Source organism: Sycon ciliatum, chromosome 12 (assembly GCF_964019385.1).
Source record: "Sycon ciliatum chromosome 12, ocSycCili1.1, whole genome shotgun sequence".
NCBI classification, from domain to species: Eukaryota; Metazoa; Porifera; class Calcarea; order Leucosolenida; family Sycettidae; genus Sycon; species Sycon ciliatum.
In genome coordinates, this window is record NC_088654.1 from 10,012,638 (window position 1) to 10,035,241 (window position 22,604).

At 47.5% G+C, this 22,604-nt stretch overlaps 1 protein-coding gene across 1 annotated transcript; it reads left to right on the forward strand.

Moving 5' to 3' along the window:
• Nucleotides 1–14,892: 14,892 nt before the first annotated feature.
• LOC135827976 (uncharacterized) lies at nucleotides 14,893–15,597 on the forward strand. Its single transcript, XM_065340412.1, has one exon. The coding sequence runs from the start codon at nucleotides 14,893–14,895 to the stop codon at nucleotides 15,595–15,597; it is 705 nt and encodes a 234-aa protein (XP_065196484.1).
• The last annotated feature ends 7,007 nt before the right edge of the window (nucleotides 15,598–22,604 follow it).

The window sequence follows — 22,604 nt, forward strand, 5'->3', positions numbered from 1 at the left end:
CGTCCAATGGTCCAATGGTGTGTGTGTACACTGCACTCTCTGTGAATTGATGCCTATGTAGATATCACCGTGGTCAACAAGGTCAAACGCTTCCAGCTGACAACAGTCGATTGCCTCGTTTCTCCCACTGGGAAGGTCCTAGCTTGAAGTGATGTATGATATTTGCTTACATTTGAAAGCCATCTGCTGGAAGGCAGTCAAATGGGTTTTTCGTCAAACACAACCCTACCAATGAAATGAAGACAACAGGGCAGGAGAGCAGAGACAACGAATGGTAGAGTCACGAGGTGGCTGTGCTGGTGGGGAAGATCCAGCTCAACAAGGTGTTCTTGCAAGTTTGATCAGTACACCACCCTGGTCCGAATCTTCAATGTCAGTGAATCTTACAGATTGATGGCTGCTGCCTTGACTCGTGATTCCTACGATTGGATACAAGCTGCTCCAAGTATGTTTCTAATAAGAGTACAATCATGTACATGTATCTTGGACTTAGCATGAGAGGCATCCACGTCGTTGATAACAGCAGAACCTTTGCATGATTGTCATAACACTCTCCTTATTGCAATATTTAGCTAATACTTCATTTGTTGTAGTAGCTACCGCCCCACTACAAGTATGCATTCATTTCCTGGCTGGCTTGTGTAAACTTATGAATGCAATCATGAGACGCTTCGTGTACACATGCTCCCATACTTTAGTGCATGTGCGTGCGTGTGGTCGGGTATGGGTGTGTATGTTCGTGCATCTACATGTACATGTATGTGTGCGTTTACATGTACAATCAGTCATGCAGACGTGTGTGGGTCTGTTTAAAACCGCACGAACACATGTCAATTCCCGTGTGCATGTATGTACGGGTGTGCGGGTATGCATATTCTCTGCTCTATGCGTCCACCGTGCATGAATATACGGGCATGTGTACTTTATGTGTTGTAGCTTGTGGCATGGCGGTTGTGCTGTAAACAGTAGCACCTTATTCGACCATCCGCAGATGCCAATTTTTCACTTCAATTCTGCAATAGCTCAGGTGCTGTGTTTGTAGTAGACCACACAACTAAGCGAATATTTTATTTATCCCTCATCCAATCCACTATTGAATACGCCAGCAACTCGTATGCTCACTGTCTTACACCATCTTTATACTCTCGCCTTGTTACTTTAAGTCACATCAGCATGAAAAAGGTTTTTGGTCTCCCTCGCCGTACCCCGACTGTCTTTGTTTTGCGGCACGCTAAGTTATACTCCCTCGAATCTCGTCTCAACTTGAGGCTTTTTATTATTGTTTTCCGCTGTATTCATCAGCTTACAAGTCCTCTTCTTTCCTCAATGTTCACCCTCCAGTCGGCTGCTACTTGCACCGAGAGGCGCACTAGAGGGCAATCATTCTCTTCACTTTCTTTGCCCGCTGCTACCACTAGATATGGCATGTTCTCTATTTCTTTCCTTGGCGCTGATAGGTGGAATTCTCTGCCTGTCTCGTGTCGTCAGGTTGAGCATCTATCCGTTTTTCTTTCGCTCTGGAAAGAGCACTTAGAGTTCCCTGTAACAAGACGGCAACGTCTGTAGGGCCTTCCCTATCAAAATAATAAATTCTACTACTACTACTACTACTACTACTACTACTACTACTGAAATGTGTTTTTATTGAAAGCACAAAGCAATGAAGATGTGAATGCAAGGAGGGCAATGAATTCAAAAGGCGAACAGCAAAATTGTAACAAAATAGAAAGATAACAAATATTAATGGCAACAGCAATGTTTATACATGAAAAAGGGGAAGGAAAAGGAAAGAAAAACATCCAAACCAGAACTGCTTGAACACCGCCAGAATTGAAACCGAGATTCATACAGAAGAAAAAACTTCAGGACACCGGAAAACAAACTTTAGATCACATTTTGACATTATACGAGATGATGACAAAGAAAAACTATGCCCTAGAGAGCACACGGCAGTCATTCACAAAGCTCGCCGAGCGCTTAGAGCGATAGGAGGACCTAGAGCCACGTAAACAGGTGATACACCAGCGAAGTAGGCAGAATGACAAACGGCATCGCAAATGATTGACAACAACAGAATACACCAAATCAGCATTTTTCTCTAGAATACGGCCAACCAATGCCTTCAAAAACACGGAACACTCCTTCCCTATCATGCCGTTGGTCGCAAATACCAGAGGGGTGAATGTGCCCCGATCGATCTGATTCACTCGCTCTGCGTAATGCCGCTTTTTTTCCCGCTCATTGCGCTCCAATTGGCTCATGGCTTTTTCACGAGACAGCAAGGTGGCCCTGGGATGCGTTACCCGGATATCGAAGAAGGCCTCCTGCTGCCGCGTCCAAAAGCCACGAGCCCTGACGTCAAGCCGCGCTTCCTGGGATCGGTTAGATGTTGACCATGCCAATGTCTCACCACCAAATGGGAGAAGGTTGGGCTCGATTGCCACATCGGGACTTACACTTCTGAGTAGCTCAGCGATGAGATCACGTATCTCATTATGCCTTGCGGTGGGATAGCCACCACAAGGGCACACCATGGCATGGTCAGTCGACAAGTTAGCTCCGCATACACAGTTCGTTGGAAGACCATCAAGCGGTAGACCGTACCGAAGCGCCACAGCATCTCGAAAATCTGATTTGTTAAGTGTTGTGCCATGGGCGGTCCTTGGTTCAACAGTCAGCCAGGAGGACACGCCCTTCTCACCAGCTATCTCCACCAAGAATCGCTGGTCTGGCGTCAGGTGATCATGTACTGTGGCCAGGATCTCTATGTCCCTAGCTTCTCTCTTCTTCTTGCCCTCTCTTAAACGCTGGCGAGTCTCCATCACAGCCTCGCTAACGCTAGCATCGCGTGACGGAATTTCCATTGAAGCTGACGGTGGCCGGTGCGGAAGCCATGATGAGGTGAGAGACTCATCAGAGGTTTCATTGTTGACTGTGTGACGCGGCGGACGCAGTGAGAGCCAAATCTCTGACGCATCACCTCCATCCAGAGAACGAACATCACCGCGCTCCCGGTCAGCAGAGACAATATCCACCGACCCAGAATTCAGCGGCATAGCTTCCACGTTGTTGATGTTAGTTACTGAGTTCCGCTCCACTGCCTCTCCGGACGATTCCTCATCCGCCAATTCGACCTCGGCCAACTCCTCAGCTGCATCTGGCCGGCTCGCAGCCGTTCGCGTGCTATCGGCAGCAAGCTGTGGCACGGCTGCCTCAATTATTGGGCGCACGGCTTCGGTACACTGCGAATACTCACCCTCACATAATGGTGCAACTGGGGGGATGCCTAGCCCGCCACGGCGGCATGGAAGTCCCATAAGCTGACGAAGGGGATCGTCACTGCTTAGAGACACACCAGCAATGGCAGGCAGCAGGGAATTATTGATTGCATCATCCAATCTAGTAAATAGGTCGGGAGAGCAATTTACGGCCCGAAGGCAATAACGCCAGCGCGAAATAATGCTGCGCACAAGCACAGTATATGCAGCATGTGGCTGAGTAGTGGCGAGTTCGGAAAGGTGCTCGACTTGGCGAACCCACTTATCAACCTTGCCCGATACAAATGTGTGCAGGAATCTCTCAGACCCAAGGGCGCCACCAAGATAAATGCAACCATCCGTAACAATTCTCACCCCAGTCCCAGCGAATAATTCCTGCGCTGCGTGCTCGAGAGATGGCTTCACGAGAAGAACTGTCTTCTCCGGATTGGGGTGGTACCCATAGTCGGGTCCCAGCTGCAATAACTTAGACCAGTAAAGGGATGCGGCTTGAAGGGTGCCAGCAGCGGAATCATCATCAGCGTACCACAGCTGGGTGGTGTTTGGACATTCGTGTGAAAGTTTGTTTATGAGAGGCATAACAGCAACAGCGTAAATGGCCATCGCAAGGGGGTCACCCTGGCACGTCCCCTCACGGGAAAGAAGTTCGCCCCCACCCGCTACGAAGAGGCGGCATGGCGCGCCATACGTGTTCTTGAACACCTGACCTAAAGCAGGACAGAGAGCGGGAACATTGTGCAGGGCAGCATTCCTATTTAGAGAATTGAATGCATTAGATGCATCTATTAGCAGCACGGCTTCGGTTACTACTACTACTACTACTACTACTACTACTACTACTACTACTACTACTACTACTACTACTACTACTACTACTACTACTACTACTACTACTACTAGCGTCATCCTCTCTGCATGAATTATATATTTCTTTCCCACCTCAGTACTGTATTTGGCTTGATATCGTTGCTGTTGTACATACAAGTATAAGCACATGCATTGATCTGCGAGGGTTTGTGTTTGGAGCTCCAGCAACCTGTTGAGGTTCGTGTTGTCTGTAAATTCGTGGTCTACGGATACAATGGTCTGGCTGGTACCTCGCAGAATACTAGGACCACTTGAACGAGTCCGTCGGTCGTTCCTAAGTCCACCAATTGAAGACATGTGTGTGTCAAATTGTGTCAAAAATACAGTGTTGACAAAACGGTTGGTTGGTATCACCGCTGTCGGATATTTTGCACAAGCCAAAATTGGAGGATGCACTGTTGGCTAATATCCCTTTTTAAATAAATAGGCAAGAAATAGCGAAACCCTTGTACAAACCAACGGCACGAAATTATAGCATGTTCAACCAAAATATCAGCGACATAACAAAAACGCAAGCGACGAGCGAGAACTCAACTTCTCGTTATTTGTTATCGCCACGGACAAAACTTAGGGCAGAGAACAACAATTTATTATTTTAATTTACTATTAGGGCAGAGAACAACAATTTATTCCCGTAGCTATGCAGAAGACGTTACTTCAGTAGCGTCTGGCGCTAGCCAGGGTCAACACAGCTTTAATTTGGTATTTGTGTGTTTTTTGTGTGTTTGTGTCACGCCTGGCGCTATCCCGTATCTGAAGAAAGAGAAAGAACAGGAGAAAAACAAAGCTCAGCCAATTAAGTGAGATAGCCGGAAATTACATTGTTTAGCTAAAACACGCGTGAGTGCTATATCTTGAGAAAACTGCGAAATTTGGCAAATCTGGAAAATAAAAGTGCAACTTTTAGACGACTTTTTCTGAACTGGCGAACGGACTGAGTGAGTGTGATGCAAACTTGCGAAAGTAAATCAGCAAGCACGCTCAGGAGCTACTGTGCCGTCGCGCCATTGCATCGCATCGCATCGCAAGCACATGCTCTTCCGGAAATCTCGATAAATTGATAGGCCGCAGATAGCGGGATTCTCAGAAGTTTTTGCGATGTGATGCACGGTACGATGTGATGTCGTCAATTGATTCTCGACCTTTTCAATGTTGCCGTCACGGCCACAGCCCTGCGGTGGTTCATTTCTTATCTCTCCAAACGACCCCAGTGTGTCTGTATCGGACCATCACACAGCACTATCACTCGCTGCACCTTCGGAGTGCCACAGGGATAATCTCGGTGAACTGTTAGGGCGCGTTCAGACTACCGATAAAAAGTGACCGATTGGGAAAGTTACCAAGGTGATTTGATCACGTGACGTTACTAGCACGTTACCGGTGGGAAACTTTTACTGCCGCGGCTGCTGCGGCAGTAAACCTTTACCGGCAGTAAAAAAGTGCTCAGGCTGCATGCGCGCTGGGAAAAAAGGGAAAATTCCTTGTCGGTGACGGTAACGTTAGTTTGTTATCGGTAGTGTGAATGTCCTTTACGGTTTATCGGCATTCACGGTTTGACGGGGTTCACGGTAGTCTGAACGCGCCCTAAGGGAGCGTTCAGACTACAGATAAAAAGTGACGGAATGGAAAAGTTGCCAAGGTGATTTGATCACGTGACGTTACTGTAGTAACGGGACCTTACTGCTACACTTGTGGAGTGTGCAAGGTACACCCGTACCTTGGTGTCACATTTGATAGTAACATGTCTTGGGATGACCACGTAACCCGCGAACGGTGTATCTCAAAAGATCGGAGTCCTGTGGAGGATGCGGCGTTGCCTCAGCACCTCCGGTTATTGTGATAATTATGTAATCACACGTACAGTGTACACGTACCGTGTACTGTCGCTGCTCGGGCTTTGGCCGTGACCACGATTTGTCTCCTCATTTCTCCTTTATCCTTTCTATTCTCATTTTGCTAGGAGCTTTCTTCTCGCCATTACCACTTTTTCTATTTTCTTTTCTTTTTTCCCATTTCTTTCTTTTTTTCTTGCTTTCTTCTGTTTCTTTTCCATATCTTCTTTTCATCTGTGTCCCCTTGCCGAGTTTTCCTATTCCTGGGTTACTTGGACCCCACTCTCTTCCTTGTCATTGGACATGTTCAGTCTGTTCGGTTTGTGAATTAAAATAAACACAACCAAACAACCCACAGGGTCGGATCACTTACGTCCGGTCTATCGTAATGTCCGATCTTCTATATGCGTCAAATGCATTCTCGACATCTCTGGCAGCCAGGCACTGTCATCGACCCCAGGTTCTGCAAAACCGTGGTGCCCGTATAGTGTTTGCACGCCCGCCATGGACATCGGCACATGACCTACTGGAACGCCTCTCACTGCACCGGGCGACTGAAGTATACATGTACAAGCAGAAGCTGACATGCATTCCTTGTATGGTGCTCGCGACCGCCGGTGCCGCCGCATCGCATCACATCGCATCGCAAGAACGCGCAAAAACTCGACACATCGAATCGGTGCGGGCTGCGACATTCACGGAAGTCTTCTGTTCCGATGTGATGCGCAATGCCATGTGATCTACGGTAGCGTAGTAAGATAGGGCGATTCGAGCTCGCGAAAGTATAATCAAGCATGCTCAGATTGCGGAAGGTCATGATAATCATTTTTATGATGGCTTATTCTTGCCCGAGCCTGGAGCCCAAGGGGCGTATACGCGTAGGCCCGAGGGCTGTAGGCAAAACGGATGTGAACTAATTTACTTCTGCGATCAGCCAGCAAATTTGGGCTTGAGCCGCGTGATGTGCGATTTGTGGACTTCTCGGCTGGGTCCGCGACCGTCGGCGCCGCCGCATCGCATCGCATCGCAAGAACGCGCAAAAACTCGATACATCGATGCGGTGCGGGCTGCGGCATTCGCGGACGTTTTCTGTTCCGATTTGATGCTCAATGCCATGTGATCTACGGTAGCGTAGTAGACCTACGTAACGTCGTTACGGCGATACGAGGTTACGAAGATCATACAGAAGTTCGTCTGATCTGGACCAGTCAATGCGCCAAGCCAGCTGAGTGGGTCTTTTTATTTTTTCGCGCGAAAGTTTATGTGGTGAACTGTGTTGGTAAAGATGAAGATGTCAGTCAATGAAATTTGCTATAATTCTTGTGTCTAACCAACCCTGTACGGATCGAACCCGCGATATTCATGTTAAAACAAAATGGCGTCACGATTTATTGAAAGTGGTATAGTTGGTGGTACGAGTGTTCAAAACCATTTGAACTTCATACTGTTCGTCTTCTTTTTGACATGCTCTCTTTCCATCGTCCTTAGCTTTTGTTTGTTGAGAGCTGTTTTGGCTTTCTCCTATACCTCTGGGGGATGCCAAGTGATGGTTTTGAGAGGCTGGTGATGGCTGTGAGCGAGAGTTTGCCGATCGGCGTCGTCCTCGCTATAGCGATGAAAATACTAGTTACTGCGCACCTGGCAGATATCACAACACGTCGGAGCGTCCAGGAGCAAAAGAACCTTGGGTTTTCACTGGAATCTAGTTCCTCCAGCATCGTGTAGCCCACCGTCGGTGAATGGTGGTCCAGAAAGGTCGAACCTGGTCTTCTGCAGCATCTCGCAGTCCTGCGAGGCACACTAAATACGCCTGTCATGTATTCTACAAATAAAAATCACGAAGAAGTGGACTTTACAGTGATGAGTCTATCCTGTATGCTGCAAAAGACGCAGGAAATGTGACTGGTGTCTGTACACTCAGTGACTGGACGCCAACACCCCAGTCTTCTCCTGCAGGATATGTTTGACATTGACATTATGCAGTAGGTCGGCATTGACCTGGTTTGGCAGCTATAGTAATAGTATCTGCCTGGTTGGATGTAGCAGGTTGGTGTTTGCTCGTCGTCCAGTCCGAAATTTTCTTGTAACTCACGGTGGAGTACGCGCAGGGTTTGTGATCATCCCTGTTTACTTCAATATTATCAAACACAACGTTCCCTTTGTCACTCATCTTATCCTGAGTACTGAATTTGCTGACAATATTGCACCACACTTGTCACAACCTACCGCCACTGCTGGCGGTGGCGACTGGTTCATCAATGGCGGTGACCAGGCTGACTGACTAGCTTCGAGACAGCAGCCTCCTTGTCAACCCCGCGGCTGCCTAAAGGTTGATTTTATCGATCCAGCCTCAGCGCCATGTTGACCATGCCCTAGTGACTGTGTGTCATGGATTGCCTTGCCATCAGCGGTCAGTGCCGTCCACCTTGATGCAGCCCTCAACAACTAGCTCAGCCCATGGGAGTCTCAAGTGGACAGAGTTGTTGCCAAAGTAGCTCAGAAGATTGGTGCATCGTGGTGTAGGTCAGCACATAACTAGGACTTCCCAGCGCCTATTTGTCCAGGCTGCGATACTATGTGACATGCTGTACTGCACATTCTTTTCAGCACTGCAAGGCCGGCAGCTGGACCGACTGCAGGGGCCGCGCACATGCAGGCCGCCTGTTGCTAGTGCAGCATTCTGGAACGTTCCTTCCTTCTGAGATCCGCGGAATAATAACTTTCTTTGCTTCAAAGCAAGTTGCTTACCTTTCTGTTGTGCTCCCAGTGTCCTTACAACAATAACCTACAGCAATGTTTTATTTTCCTTTCCAATCCCCAACCAATGAATACTACGATGTCGATTCTATTTCTGAATACTTTAGTGTGTGCCCGCGCACGCACGTGTGTGTGTGTATACCTCACTCGCCACTCGAAGTTCTGTTCCCCGTCACTGGAACACTGCCTGTTCTTTCAGAACCTGCCATCATCTGCGGATGGGCATTCAATGTCGGATTGTATTGTGTGTGTGTTTCATTCAGAATCAGATCCGCTATCGTTGCTATAAGAGAAAATCTGTGGGTTAACATCCAGTGCATTTGTAGATTTGCGTGCTTTTCTCGCCACGGGCGCATACATGGGACATTGTGTGTCTGTGTGTGTGTGTGTGTGTGTGTGTGTGTGTGTGTGTGTGTGTGTGTGTGTGTGTGTGTGTGTGTGTGTGCGTCTGTGTGTATGGGGATATTGTCTGTATCGGCTTTTGGTACTAATGTTCAGGCCTGTGCTTGCATGTGTGAACATGAAATTGTTCGGTTCTGTGCATGCTATTGCTATGTTGTATATTATTGTATGTGTGTGTGCATTTCCACGAACAGTGTAGATGAGCGTGGAGAGTGCATTCATCCCTCATCAACCACTTCCCCTTGGGCTTACGTTAGTTTTTTCTGCGTACCTCTCATTTTTGTTCGTTTCTGTCTGCTACTGTATTGATGCCGGTACCTGTACCTCGATGTGTTCCTCTATCTGCAGTCGCCTTTAACCTTCGGTAAAGTTAACGTTTATTGTGCTCTATTTATCGTGCGAATCAAACTAAACAATAATAACACAAGTCGTGCTAGAGTGACGACATGTGCGTGTAGTAGGGTTGGTGCGATGGGACGTTATAATTAGGTGGATAGAACACTCATTGGGCAGATTGATTGGGCATCATTGATTGTGCTCAGTCTAAACAGTGAACATAATGATTATCTCCAGTGACAGACTGTAGCGGCTAGCCTCCAATAGGTAGCTGGCACTAGTCGCTACTGCTTGTTTGACAGGTGCCGCCAGAACCCCTGTTGTGTCATGCTATAGATGCACATGCCCTATTCTGGGGCATACTGAGGTACTTTGATTTTGTTGACTGCATGTAGACAGCATCCAATAGTAGTACTCGTAGACCTTGGCTCTTTGTAGGTCAACCACCATCGCATGGATCGATCGGTGATTATGGACTTGGAGGTTGGAATAGCCCGCGCTGAACAGATTTTGCCATGGCCCAGGGAGTGAACTCGCTTACTCGATATCCCGGTTTTAGTTAACCAGCTGAGTGGTGCAATTTGTCCATACCATGTTGCGAGCTCACAGTTGTTTGGGCAGGTTTTGAGCTGCACCACGAAACAAAGCGAAATAACGGCGTGACTGTAGAGCAAGGAAGCGGCGAGACGGCACTTCCAGGACGAGACAGGCAGTAGAGATGTGTTCACAGCACGAGCAACTTCTCAAACCCTGCCGGTACTCCACAGTTACAAGAAAATGTCGGACTGGACGATGTGCCAATGCAATCCTGCTACATCCACCCAGGCAGATAGCTGCCAAACCAGGCCAATGTCGACCCACTGCATACCGGTATGTCAATGTCAAACAGATCCTGTAGGAGAAGACTGGGATGATATTGGCGTCCAGTGTACGGACACCAGTCACATTTCCTGCGTCTTTTGCAGCATACAGGATACACTCATCACTGTAAAGTCCACTACTTCGTGATTTTTATTTGTACTTGAACTTCAAGTAGAATACATGACAGGCGTATTCAGTGTGCCTCGCAGGACTGCGAGATGCTGCAGAAGACCAGGTTCAACCTTTCTGGACCACCATTCACCGACGGTGGGCTTCACGATGCTGGAGGAACTAGATTCCAGTGAAAACCAAGATTCCTTTGCTCCTGGACGCTCCGACGTGTTGTGATATCTGCCAGGTGCGCAGTAACTAGTATTTTCATCGCTATAGCGAGGACGACGCCGATCGGCAAACTCTCGCTCACAGCCATCATCAGCCTCTCAAAACCATCACTTGGCATCCCCCAGACGTATAGGAGAAAGCCAAAACAGCTCTCAACAAACAAAAGCTAAGGACGATGGAAAGAGAGCATGTCAAAAAGAAGACGAACAGTATGAAGTTCAAATGGGTTTGAACACTCGTACCACCAACTATACCACTTTCAATAAATCGTGACGCCATTTTGTTTTAACACGCATACGGTCCACTGACGATTCCTGAGTGCGACAAATGTCCTGAAGTCTGCTCCTATTAGCTAAGTATCTAGAAATTTCAACTTCAGTGTCAAGTGAAGACTTTGCCAGTTGCAGACGAGGGAATTCTCGCTTCACGATTTTCCTGGTGTGTGGAGATACGTTGGAATGCCGACCCACCACCCCCGACATGATGCTTCGGCCGGAATGCAGGTTGGTGCAGAAAATTGCCTAATAATATATGTCTAAGCGTGTATACCTTTCCTTTCGTTGCATGTTTTGTTAATTCGACGGCACGAAATTATAGACATTTCTTTCCAGGTCAAAATTAACTTGAATATTATTCGGGCGTTGCATGTCTTAGTATTCCCTGTCGGTTTGTGCCTTTTTGTCGCACTCGCCGACTGTATGTGATCTAGCTACATTGGTACACGGTGGACAGTTAGTCATAACTGGTAACATTTTGGCCTTATTCTTTTTACCCATGATTACATTGGCTAGCCATCCGAGTTTATTTATATGTTGTTGAGAGGGCAATATGTAATGTACACACACACACACACGCACGCACGCACGCACGCACGCACACACACACCACACAAACACCACACACACACGAACGCACACACACACGCACGCACACACCATCACATTAGGACAAAATCAAGGCAATGCCGGCGAAGCTCTACAATGTTCTTGTGCCGCGTGCTAGGAGCATAATGGCATTGCCCGATAATAGAACTTGGTGTAAATGGGTTATCATGTTGTGTACAGTCAACGACACCCGGCGGGGCATCAGAAAAGTGTCCTTATTCGCGAAGTGTCCTTATACCCGAAGTCTCATTGTATGCATTACAGTTAGATGTGACACTGCTCTGGGCATGGAAATTCTCTCGTTATTCGCGAATTGTCGTTATATCCGCAGTCATTATCAGCGCAGTTGACAGTACTTGTGAAGTACATGTATCATTCGGTTGCTGGCTATCAATTGTGCTGTGAGCATGGCAGAGTGGGGTGTTCCAGCTTTGTTGGTTTTTTGCTCTATCTTGTGTTTACGCTCTGCAGAAATGATCATATGTTGTGCCTGCTCAGCATTACATCCATTGCGTAGCAGCACTGTGCCATCCTTCCGCGACTTGGGTGGAATGACGTGCAAGTTGTGCTCCAGGGTCAACTTCAATTTGCAGAGGACGTATGCCGCTGGCTTTGGGTCAGCAGTTGGGTGCAAAGTCTCTGTATACCAATCGTGCACTGTCGTCAACAATACGGCACCCTTGTCCAGCAATTCCTGTGCTGTAGCGGCAATGACTATACTGGGAAAATCACTCTCGGCACCTTCCGTGCTGTATTGAGAGATGATGCTTCGCAATTGGTGGTCTGTGCTTGGTGCATTGTCGGCAGGGAGCATGTCAATTTGCTTTTGGTAGCAGTGTCTACAAAATCCATCTCTCTCTCTATCTCTCTCTCGCACACTCTCTCTCTCTCTCTCTCTCTCTCTCCCTCCCTCCCTCCCTCCCTCCCTCCCTCCCTCCCTGCCTCCCTCCCTCCCTGCCTCCCTCCCTCCCTCCCTCCCTCCCTGCCTCCCTCCCTCCCTCCCTCCCTGCCTCCCTCCCTCCCTCCCTCTCTCTCTCTCTCTCTCTCTCTCTCTCTCTCTCTCTCTCTCTCTCTCTCTCTCTCACTCTCACTCTCACTCTCACTCTCACTCTCTCTCTCTCTCTCTCTCTCTCTCTCTCTCTCTCTCTCTCTCTCTCTCTCTCTCTCTCTCTCTCTCTCTCTCTCTCTCTCTCTCTCTCTCTCTCTCTCTCTCTCTCTCTCTCTCTCTCTCTCTCTCTCTCTCTCTCTCTCTCTCTCTCTCTCTCTCTCTCTCTCTCTCTCTCTCTCTCTCTCTCTCTCTCTCTCTCTCTCTCTCTCTCTCTCTCTCTCTCTCTCTCTCTCTCTCTCTCTCTCTCTCTCTCTCTCTCTCTCTCTCTCTCTCTCTCTCTCTCTCTCTCTCTCTCTCTCTCTCTCTCTCTCTCTCTCTCTCTCTCTCTCTCTCTCTCTCTCTCTCTCTCTCTCTCTGAAATCCTGACGTTGTGCATGCAACGCAACACATGCTCTGCAAGCTGAAAGTTTGGTGACTTCCACCTGTGTTCTGGTGTGAGCCTCGACTTACACCAAGCACATGTTGCGTGGCCCACACACTGCTGGTAATGGGCTGGGCGCAGAACCGGTTCGCACTGTTCTTTCAGACAGTGCACGTGCAGTTTGTCTGCAGGACAGTGTACGGATGCCGCTGTGCTGCAATCATGTACACTGTATGTACTTTGAATTTGGCAGACCGGTGGCTTATTTTCTTTCGCTGCTGTGCATACTTGGCGTCGTAGTGCTTTGACGCACTTCCAACAAATGCATTGGCCTGACGTGATGGATGTGCGTGCATGTGTGTAACGACACCAAACTACAGAATTTCGTCGTTCTTGAAGAACTTATAACAGAGAAAGGTGAAAGGCGACTACTGAATCCTCGAGTGCGACGACTAACTCAGAGAAAGCGTGAGACTGGCAAGCAGTGTATTTACATACAAACGCCCATATGTTGAGAATGCCTTGAGAAAAGTGCACAAAAAGGTGCATCTGAAAAATAGAACTCTGCTCAGGTATAATAAGGTGATCATGTGTGTACAAAACTTGTATTGGTAATAACTTTGGCATACATTAATATTTTTCAACCAAATTTTCTGTGGTGATACATTGGGTTAGTTGTCATCGATTTCCAATATCAAATTTAAATTATGAGCTGAATGACGTCATCAGTGCTACTTTTTATGTTCAGATTTCAACCCAAAACGCGGAGAAAACGAAAAATAGTAAGGCCACAAATCCTGGTGAACTGGATAGCCTTTGGGCCCTAGATAAAGGATATTGGTACATAGATAACAACATTTCGCTGGAAACCAGTATCGACTTGTTTCACCATACGCACTGTACACATTAATACGAAGCTGTCGTACCTCGGGGTCTGTTCAGACTCACCACCGCGATGAACGGGTACCCGTTCGCAGGTCTATTTCCTACTTTGCTGACCTCTAGATCTGTAAAACACCTAAGGCATTCCTCTGCTTTAAAATTCTTGCCGCACCACTTGTACAAGAAAAGAGGAACTTGTCTTTTGTATTACATTGATCTATAATGAAGTTCAAGTAATACTCTAATGTACATGTCATCACTGACATGGAGCAGAATTGAGCAGAATGTGGGTGTTTTGTGAGCAGAATGCGAGCATAATGAAAAGCAGAATGGGCCTAATTCCCGAGCATTATCCGCCGGGGCCCAGTGGAGGGTCACACTACACGGATGAATGCCCAGCATATCCAACGTATAAGAAACGGAAAGGGAAAATCACAAATGAATGTTTCGTATGCCTGAGGAAAGGACATAGTGCAGCAGATTGCAGAGCTGGTGCACGTACATGCTACCATTGTGGGAAACGTGGGCATCACCGGTCATTATGCATGAAGAAATTTGATCCACAATCCAGGCTAGATCCAAAGGCACGAGAAATCAAAAGTGCAAAGCCAACCATGTTCAATCTTGCAATGCAGAGATAAGTCCGCCTGTGGCTGACGTACATGCAACAAAAGAAGTTTACTCCCAGAGCAATGTGGTACTAATGCAAACAGCAATGGCAGAAATCCAGAATGGTGACCACCCTTGCAACGCACGCATCTTGTTCGACACTGGGTCGTCCCGTTCATTTGTGCACAGAAATGTCACTACCTCACTACACAGTAAACCAGTTAGTCAAGATGTTTTGGCAGTAGCCGGGTTTGGTTCCAAGACCAGAACAACTCGCACTTACCCTAGGGTAGAGTTACAAGTCAAATTGCGTGATGGATCCTTCCAACCGATATCTGCAAATATCACTGACCACATCCCTTGTCCAATGAATATGGCTCCGTTAGATTTGTCGAAATATCCAGCCATTGCAAAATTGCCACTAGCTGAGCCCCTTGGCATTGAAAGCACCCAGGCTCCGATTGACATACTAATTGGGAGCGACCAGTACTTTGAATTTGTGGGTCTGGAGCACTTGAAATTGGGAAATGGGATTGTAATGCTTGACACCAAACTGGGTTTCATCCCGACGGGTAAAGCAGACCAACATGATTCAATGCCAGAGATCCATGCAATGTGCACGTCTGTTGAAAGCGAAGTACAACATCCAGATTTCGACCTACAGAAATTCTGGAAGCTAGAGCAGATTGGCATAGATGAAGATAATGGAGTCACAGATGACACCCTAGCGTACGACAACTTCAATGCAAATGTTGAGTTCATTAATGGTCGTTATGTAGTGTCATGGCCATGGAAATTAGACCCAGAAACTTGCCTACCAGAGAACTTGGATTTGGCCAAAGGTAGATTGAAATCTCTCATGCACAGAATGGAAAAAACACCAGAAGTACTCGCGAAGTATCACGAAACGATACTGGGACAAATGGAAATGGGTGTGATTGAAGAAGTCAACGACTCTAGCAGCGAAATACGCAGTGACAACAACAATGGCAGTCACACTGACAACAACACAGAAAGCAGCATACATCACTACATACCACACCACTGTGTAGTCAAGCCGAGCGCCAAGACGACGTAGATACGCGTAGTGTACGACGCATCTGCCAAGACGAAGGAAGGCAACAAGTCACTTAACGAGTGCATCCACAGAGGCCCAGTGCTGCTGCCAGACCTTTGCGGCATCCTCCTTCGCTTTCGTTTGAATCCCATAGCAATGAGCAGCGATATCGAGAAGGCATTCTTGCAAGTCGGCTTACATGTCCGTGACCGCAATGTCACACGCTTACTTTGGGTTCGAGACCCCAACAAGCCTCCCAGAGGGGACAACATCGTCATCTACAGATTCTGCCGCATCCCCTTTGGCGTAATCGCAAGTCCATTCTTGCTTGGTGCCACCATACGACACCACATCAGTTCTTCAGAGAACACGTAATCGCAGGCTGTAGAGAATAACACTTACGTCGACAATGTCCTCGACGGAGCGGAAAGCGTAGAAGACGCAGTAGACTACTATCGAGAAGTCAAGGGCATCTTCGCTCATGCATCAATGAATCTACGGGAGTGGGCGACAAACTCCGAGTCCCTCAAGCAGCAGATCCCCGAGAGCGATCCCACAATCGCTCAACTCGTCAAGGTCCTTGGAATGGAGTGGGACACAAACTGGGATGAGCTAGGGCTCACTCCAAACCCAGCTGAACTCAAAAACGTTCAGACGAAGCGACACATGCTGAGCGTGTTATCATCGTTCTACGATCCACTGGGAATCTATTCGCCTATCGTATTCCGCGCGAAGGTTCTACTTCAGGAGATCTGGAAACTGAAGTGCAATTGGGACGATGTCTTGCCAGCAGCTATTCTTACAGAGTGGCATGAGATAGCTCATGACTTATCCACAGCCAGCAAAACCAGAATACCAAGACTTGCGAGTTTCACCTCCAACGTTGCACCAAGGTATGAGCTCCATGTTTTCTGTGACGCATCAAAGGCAGGCTACGGAGCTGTGGCGTATCTACGATGAACGTGTCTGTTCGTTTACTCTTCGCTAAGTCTCGTGTGGCACCGTGAAAGGAAACAACAATACCAAGGTTGGAGTTACTCGCAGCCACGCTAGGTGCTCGAATGATCAACTTCTTACGGAAAGAACTCCCTCTTCAGCTCACTACTTACTTGTGGTCAGATTCTCAATGTGTGCTAGGATGGGTGAAAAGGAAGGGCAAGGATCTGCCGACGTTCGTAGCACATAAGGGCGCAGAAATCCGCCGCAATGAAGACGTACAATTCTGTTATGTGAACACAAGAAGCAATCCTGCCGATCAACTCTCACGAGGCACCACGACTGCAACCCTCCTCAAGAGTAATCTGTGGTGGACAGGACCCGAGTGGCTGGCGGACATACAATGGGCACCGGATACTGATCCTTGTCAAGAAGAAGTCGTTCACGCCGCTTTGTCCGGGGAGGGTCCTGCGGAGCAACAGGCGAGCAACCCCCCACCGGCTGGTATTCATATTGAGAAATCATCATCCTTCGCGAAAGTGATCAGGGTTACAGCATGGGCATAGCGTTTCATAAAGTCAGCGAGAAAGTCTCGTCCAACATCACAATACTTATCGGTTGACGAACTTCAGACCGCGGAAATGCTTTGGCTGAAACATGCGCAAGCCACTGATTACTCAGCAGAACTGGAAGCCAGTAGAGATGTGTTCACAGCACGAGCAACTTCTCAAACCCTGCCGGTACTCCACAGTTACAAGAAAATGTCGGACTGGACGATGTGCCAATGCAATCCTGCTACATCCACCCAGGCAGATAGCTGCCAAACCAGGCCAATGTCGACCCACTGCATACCGGTATGTCAATGTCAAACAGATCCTGTAGGAGAAGACTGGGATGATATTGGCGTCCAGTGTACGGACACCAGTCACATTTCCTGCGTCTTTTGCAGCATACAGGATACACTCATCACTGTAAAGTCCACTACTTCGTGATTTTTATTTGTACTTGAACTTCAAGTAGAATACATGACAGGCGTATTCAGTGTGCCTCGCAGGACTGCGAGATGCTGCAGAAGACCAGGTTCAACCTTTCTGGACCACCATTCACCGACGGTGGGCTTCACGATGCTGGAGGAACTAGATTCCAGTGAAAACCAAGATTCCTTTGCTCCTGGACGCTCCGACGTGTTGTGATATCTGCCAGGTGCGCAGTAACTAGTATTTTCATCGCTATAGCGAGGACGACGCCGATCGGCAAACTCTCGCTCACAGCCATCATCAGCCTCTCAAAACCATCACTTGGCATCCCCCAGACGTATAGGAGAAAGCCAAAACAGCTCTCAACAAACAAAAGCTAAGGACGATGGAAAGAGAGCATGTCAAAAAGAAGACGAACAGTATGAAGTTCAAATGGGTTTGAACACTCGTACCACCAACTATACCACTTTCAATAAATCGTGACGCCATTTTGTTTTAACACGCATACGGTCCACTGACGATTCCTGAGTGCGACAAATGTCCTGAAGTCTGCTCCTATTAGCTAAGTATCTAGAAATTTCAACTTCAGTGTCAAGTGAAGACTTTGCCAGTTGCAGACGAGGGAATTCTCGCTTCACGATTTTCCTGGTGTGTGGAGATACGTTGGAATGCCGACCCACCACCCCCGACATGATGCTTCGGCCGGAATGCAGGTTGGTGCAGAAAATTGCCTAATAATATATGTCTAAGCGTGTATACCTTTCCTTTCGTTGCATGTTTTGTTAATTCGACGGCACGAAATTATAGACATTTCTTTCCAGGTCAAAATTAACTTGAATATTATTCGGGCGTTGCATGTCTTAGTATTCCCTGTCGGTTTGTGCCTTTTTGTCGCACTCGCCGACTGTATGTGATCTAGCTACATTGGTACACGGTGGACAGTTAGTCATAACTGGTAACATTTTGGCCTTATTCTTTTTACCCATGATTACATTGGCTAGCCATCCGAGTTTATTTATATGTTGTTGAGAGGGCAATATGTAATGTACACACACACACACACGCACGCACGCACGCACGCACGCACACACACACCACACAAACACCACACACACACGAACGCACACACACACGCACGCACACACCATCACATTAGGACAAAATCAAGGCAATGCCGGCGAAGCTCTACAATGTTCTTGTGCCGCGTGCTAGGAGCATAATGGCATTGCCCGATAATAGAACTTGGTGTAAATGGGTTATCATGTTGTGTACAGTCAACGACACCCGGCGGGGCATCAGAAAAGTGTCCTTATTCGCGAAGTGTCCTTATACCCGAAGTCTCATTGTATGCATTACAGTTAGATGTGACACTGCTCTGGGCATGGAAATTCTCTCGTTATTCGCGAATTGTCGTTATATCCGCAGTCATTATCAGCGCAGTTGACAGTACTTGTGAAGTACATGTATCATTCGGTTGCTGGCTATCAATTGTGCTGTGAGCATGGCAGAGTGGGGTGTTCCAGCTTTGTTGGTTTTTGCTCTATCTTGTGTTTACGCTCTGCAGAAATGATCATATGTTGTGCCTGCTCAGCATTACATCATTGCGTAGCAGCACTGTGCCATCCTTCCGCGACTTGGGTGGAATGACGTGCAAGTTGTGCTCCAGGGTCAACTTCAATTTGCAGAGGACGTATGCCGCTGGCTTTGGGTCAGCAGTTGGGTGCAAAGTCTCTGTATACCAATCGTGCACTGTCGTCAACAATACGGCACCCTTGTCCAGCAATTCCTGTGCTGTAGCGGCAATGACTATACTGGGAAAATCACTCTCGGCACCTTCCGTGCTGTATTGAGAGATGATGCTTCGCAATTGGTGGTCTGTGCTTGTGCATTGTCGGCAGGGAGCATGTCAATTTGCTTTTGGTAGCAGTGTCTACAAAATCCATCTCTCTCTCTATCTCTCTCTCGCACACTCTCTCTCTCTCTCTCTCTCTCTCTCTCCCTCCCTCCTCCTCCCTCCCTCCCTCCTCCCTCCCCTCCCTCCTGCCTCCCTCCCTCCCTCCTCCCTCCTCTCCCTGCCTCCCTCCCTCCCTCCCTCCCCTGCCTCCCTCCCTCCCTCCCTCTCTCTCTCTCTCTCTCTCTCTCTCTCTCTCTCTCTCTCTCTCTCTTCTCTCTCTCTCTCTCTCTCTCTCTCTCTCTTCTCTCTCTCTCTCTCTCTCTCACTCTCACTCTCACTCTCACTCTCACTCTCACTCTCATTCTCTCTCTCTCTCTCTCTCTCTCTCTCTCCCTCTCCTCTCTCTCTCTCTCTCTCTCTCTCTCTCTCTCTCTCTCTCTCTCTCTCTCTCTCTCTCTCTCTCTCTCTCTCTCTCTCTCTCTCTCTCTCCCCTCTCTCTCTCTCTCTCTCTCTCTCTCTCTCTCTCTCTCTCTCTTTCTCTCTCTCTCTCTCTCTCTCTCTCTCTCTCTCTCTCTCTCTCTCTCTCTCTCTCTCTCTCTCCCTCTCTCTCTCTCTCTCTCTCTCTCTCTCTCTCTCTCTCTCTCTCTCTCTCTCTCTCTCTCTCTCTCTCTCTCTCTCTCTCTCTCTCTCTCTCTCTCTCTCTCTCTGAAATCCTGACGTTGTGCATGCAACGCAACACATGCTCTGCAAGCTGAAAGTTTGGTGACTTCCACCTGTGTTCTGGTGTGAGCCTCGACTTACACCAAGCACATGTTGCGTGGCCCACACACTGCTGGTAATGGGCTGGGCGCAGAACCGGTTCGCACTGTTCTTTCAGACAGTGCACGTGCAGTTTGTCTGCAGGACAGTGTACGGATGCCGCTGTGCTGCAATCATGTACACTGTATGTACTTTGAATTTGGCAGACCGGTGGCTTATTTTCTTTCGCTGCTGTGCATACTTGGCGTCGTAGTGCTTTGACGCACTTCCAACAAATGCATTGGCCTGACGTGATGGATGTGCGTGCATGTGTGTAACGACACCAAACTACCGAATTTCGTCGTTCTTGAAGAACTTATAACAGAGAAAGGTGAAAGGCGACTACTGAATCCTGACTAACTCAGAGAAAGCGTGAGACTGGCAAGCAGTGTATTTACATACAAACGCCCATATGTTGAGAATGCCTTGAGAAAAGTGCACAAAAAGGTGCATCTGAAAAATAGAACTCTGCTCAGGTATAATAAGGTGATCATGTGTGTACAAAACTTGTATTGGTAATAACTTTGGCATACATTAATATTTTTCAACCAAATTTTCTGTGGTGATACATTGGGTTAGTTGTCATCGATTTCCAATATCAAATTTAAATTATGAGCTGAATGACGTCATCAGTGCTACTTTTTATGTTCAGATTTCAACCCAAAACGCGGAGAAAACGAAAAATAGTAAGGCCACAAATCCTGGTGAACTGGATAGCCTTTGGGCCCTAGATAAAGGATATTGGTACATAGATAACAACATTTCGCTGGAAACCAGTATCGACTTGTTTCACCATACGCACTGTACACATTAATACGAAGCTGTCGTACCTCGGGGTCTGTTCAGACTCACCACCGCGATGAACGGGTACCCGTTCGCAGGTCTATTTCCTACTTTGCTGACCTCTAGATCTGTAAAACACCTAAGGCATTCCTCTGCTTTAAAATTCTTGCCGCACCACTTGTACAAGAAAAGAGGAACTTGTCTTTTGTATTACATTGATCTATAATGAAGTTCAAGTAATACTCTAATGTACATGTCATCACTGACATGGAGCAGAATTGAGCAGAATGTGGGTGTTTTGTGAGCAGAATGCGAGCATAATGAAAAGCAGAATGGGCCTAATTCCCGAGCATTATCCGCCGGGGCCTAGTGGAGGGTCACACTACACGGATGAATGCCCAGCATATCCAACGTATAAGAAACGGAAAGGGGAAAATCACAAATGAATGTTTCGTATGCCTGAGGAAAGGACATAGTGCAGCAGATTGCAGAGCTGGTGCACGTACATGCTACCATTGTGGGAAACGTGGGCATCACCGGTCATTATGCATGAAGAAATTTGATCCACAATCCAGGCTAGATCCAAAGGCACGAGAAATCAAAAGTGCAAAGCCAACCATGTTCAATCTTGCAATGCAGAGATAAGTCCGGCCTGTGGCTGACGTACATGCAACAAAAGAAGTTTACTCCCAGAGCAATGTGGTACTAATGCAAACAGCAATGGCAGAAATCCAGAATGGTGACCACCCTTGCAACGCACGCATCTTGTTCGACACTGGGTCGTCCCGTTCATTTGTGCACAGAAATGTCACTACCTCACTACACAGTAAACCAGTTAGTCAAGATGTTTTGGCAGTAGCCGGGTTTGGTTCCAAGACCAGAACAACTCGCACTTACCCTAGGGTAGAGTTACAAGTCAAATTGCGTGATGGATCCTTCCAACCGATATCTGCAAATATCACTGACCACATCCCTTGTCCAATGAATATGGCTCCGTTAGATTTGTCGAAATATCCAGCCAGCCATTGCAAAATTGCCACTAGCTGAGCCCCTTGGCATTGAAAGCACCCAGGCTCCGATTGACATACTAATTGGGAGCGACCAGTACTTTGAATTTGTGGGTCTGGAGCACTTGAAATTGGGAAATGGGATTGTAATGCTTGACACCAAACTGGGTTTCATCCCGACGGGTAAAGCAGACCAACATGATTCAATGCCAGAGATCCATGCAATGTGCACGTCTGTTGAAAGCGAAGTACAACATCCAGATTTCGACCTACAGAAATTCTGGAAGCTAGAGCAGATTGGCATAGATGAAGATAATGGAGTCACAGATGACACCCTAGCGTACGACAACTTCAATGCAAATGTTGAGTTCATTAATGGTCGTTATGTAGTGTCATGGCCATGGAAATTAGACCCAGAAACTTGCCTACCAGAGAACTTGGATTTGGCCAAAGGTAGATTGAAATCTCTCATGCACAGAATGGAAAAAACACCAGAAGTACTCGCGAAGTATCACGAAACGATACTGGGACAAATGGAAATGGGTGTGATTGAAGAAGTCAACGACTCTAGCAGCGAAATACGCAGTGACAACAACAATGGCAGTCACACTGACAACAACACAGAAAGCAGCA

Excerpts from the sequence above, each read along its gene's own strand:
- LOC135827976 (XM_065340412.1), top strand. The coding sequence starts at position 14,893 with ATGGCTCCGTTAGATTTGTCGAAATATCCAGCCATTGCAAAATTGCCA.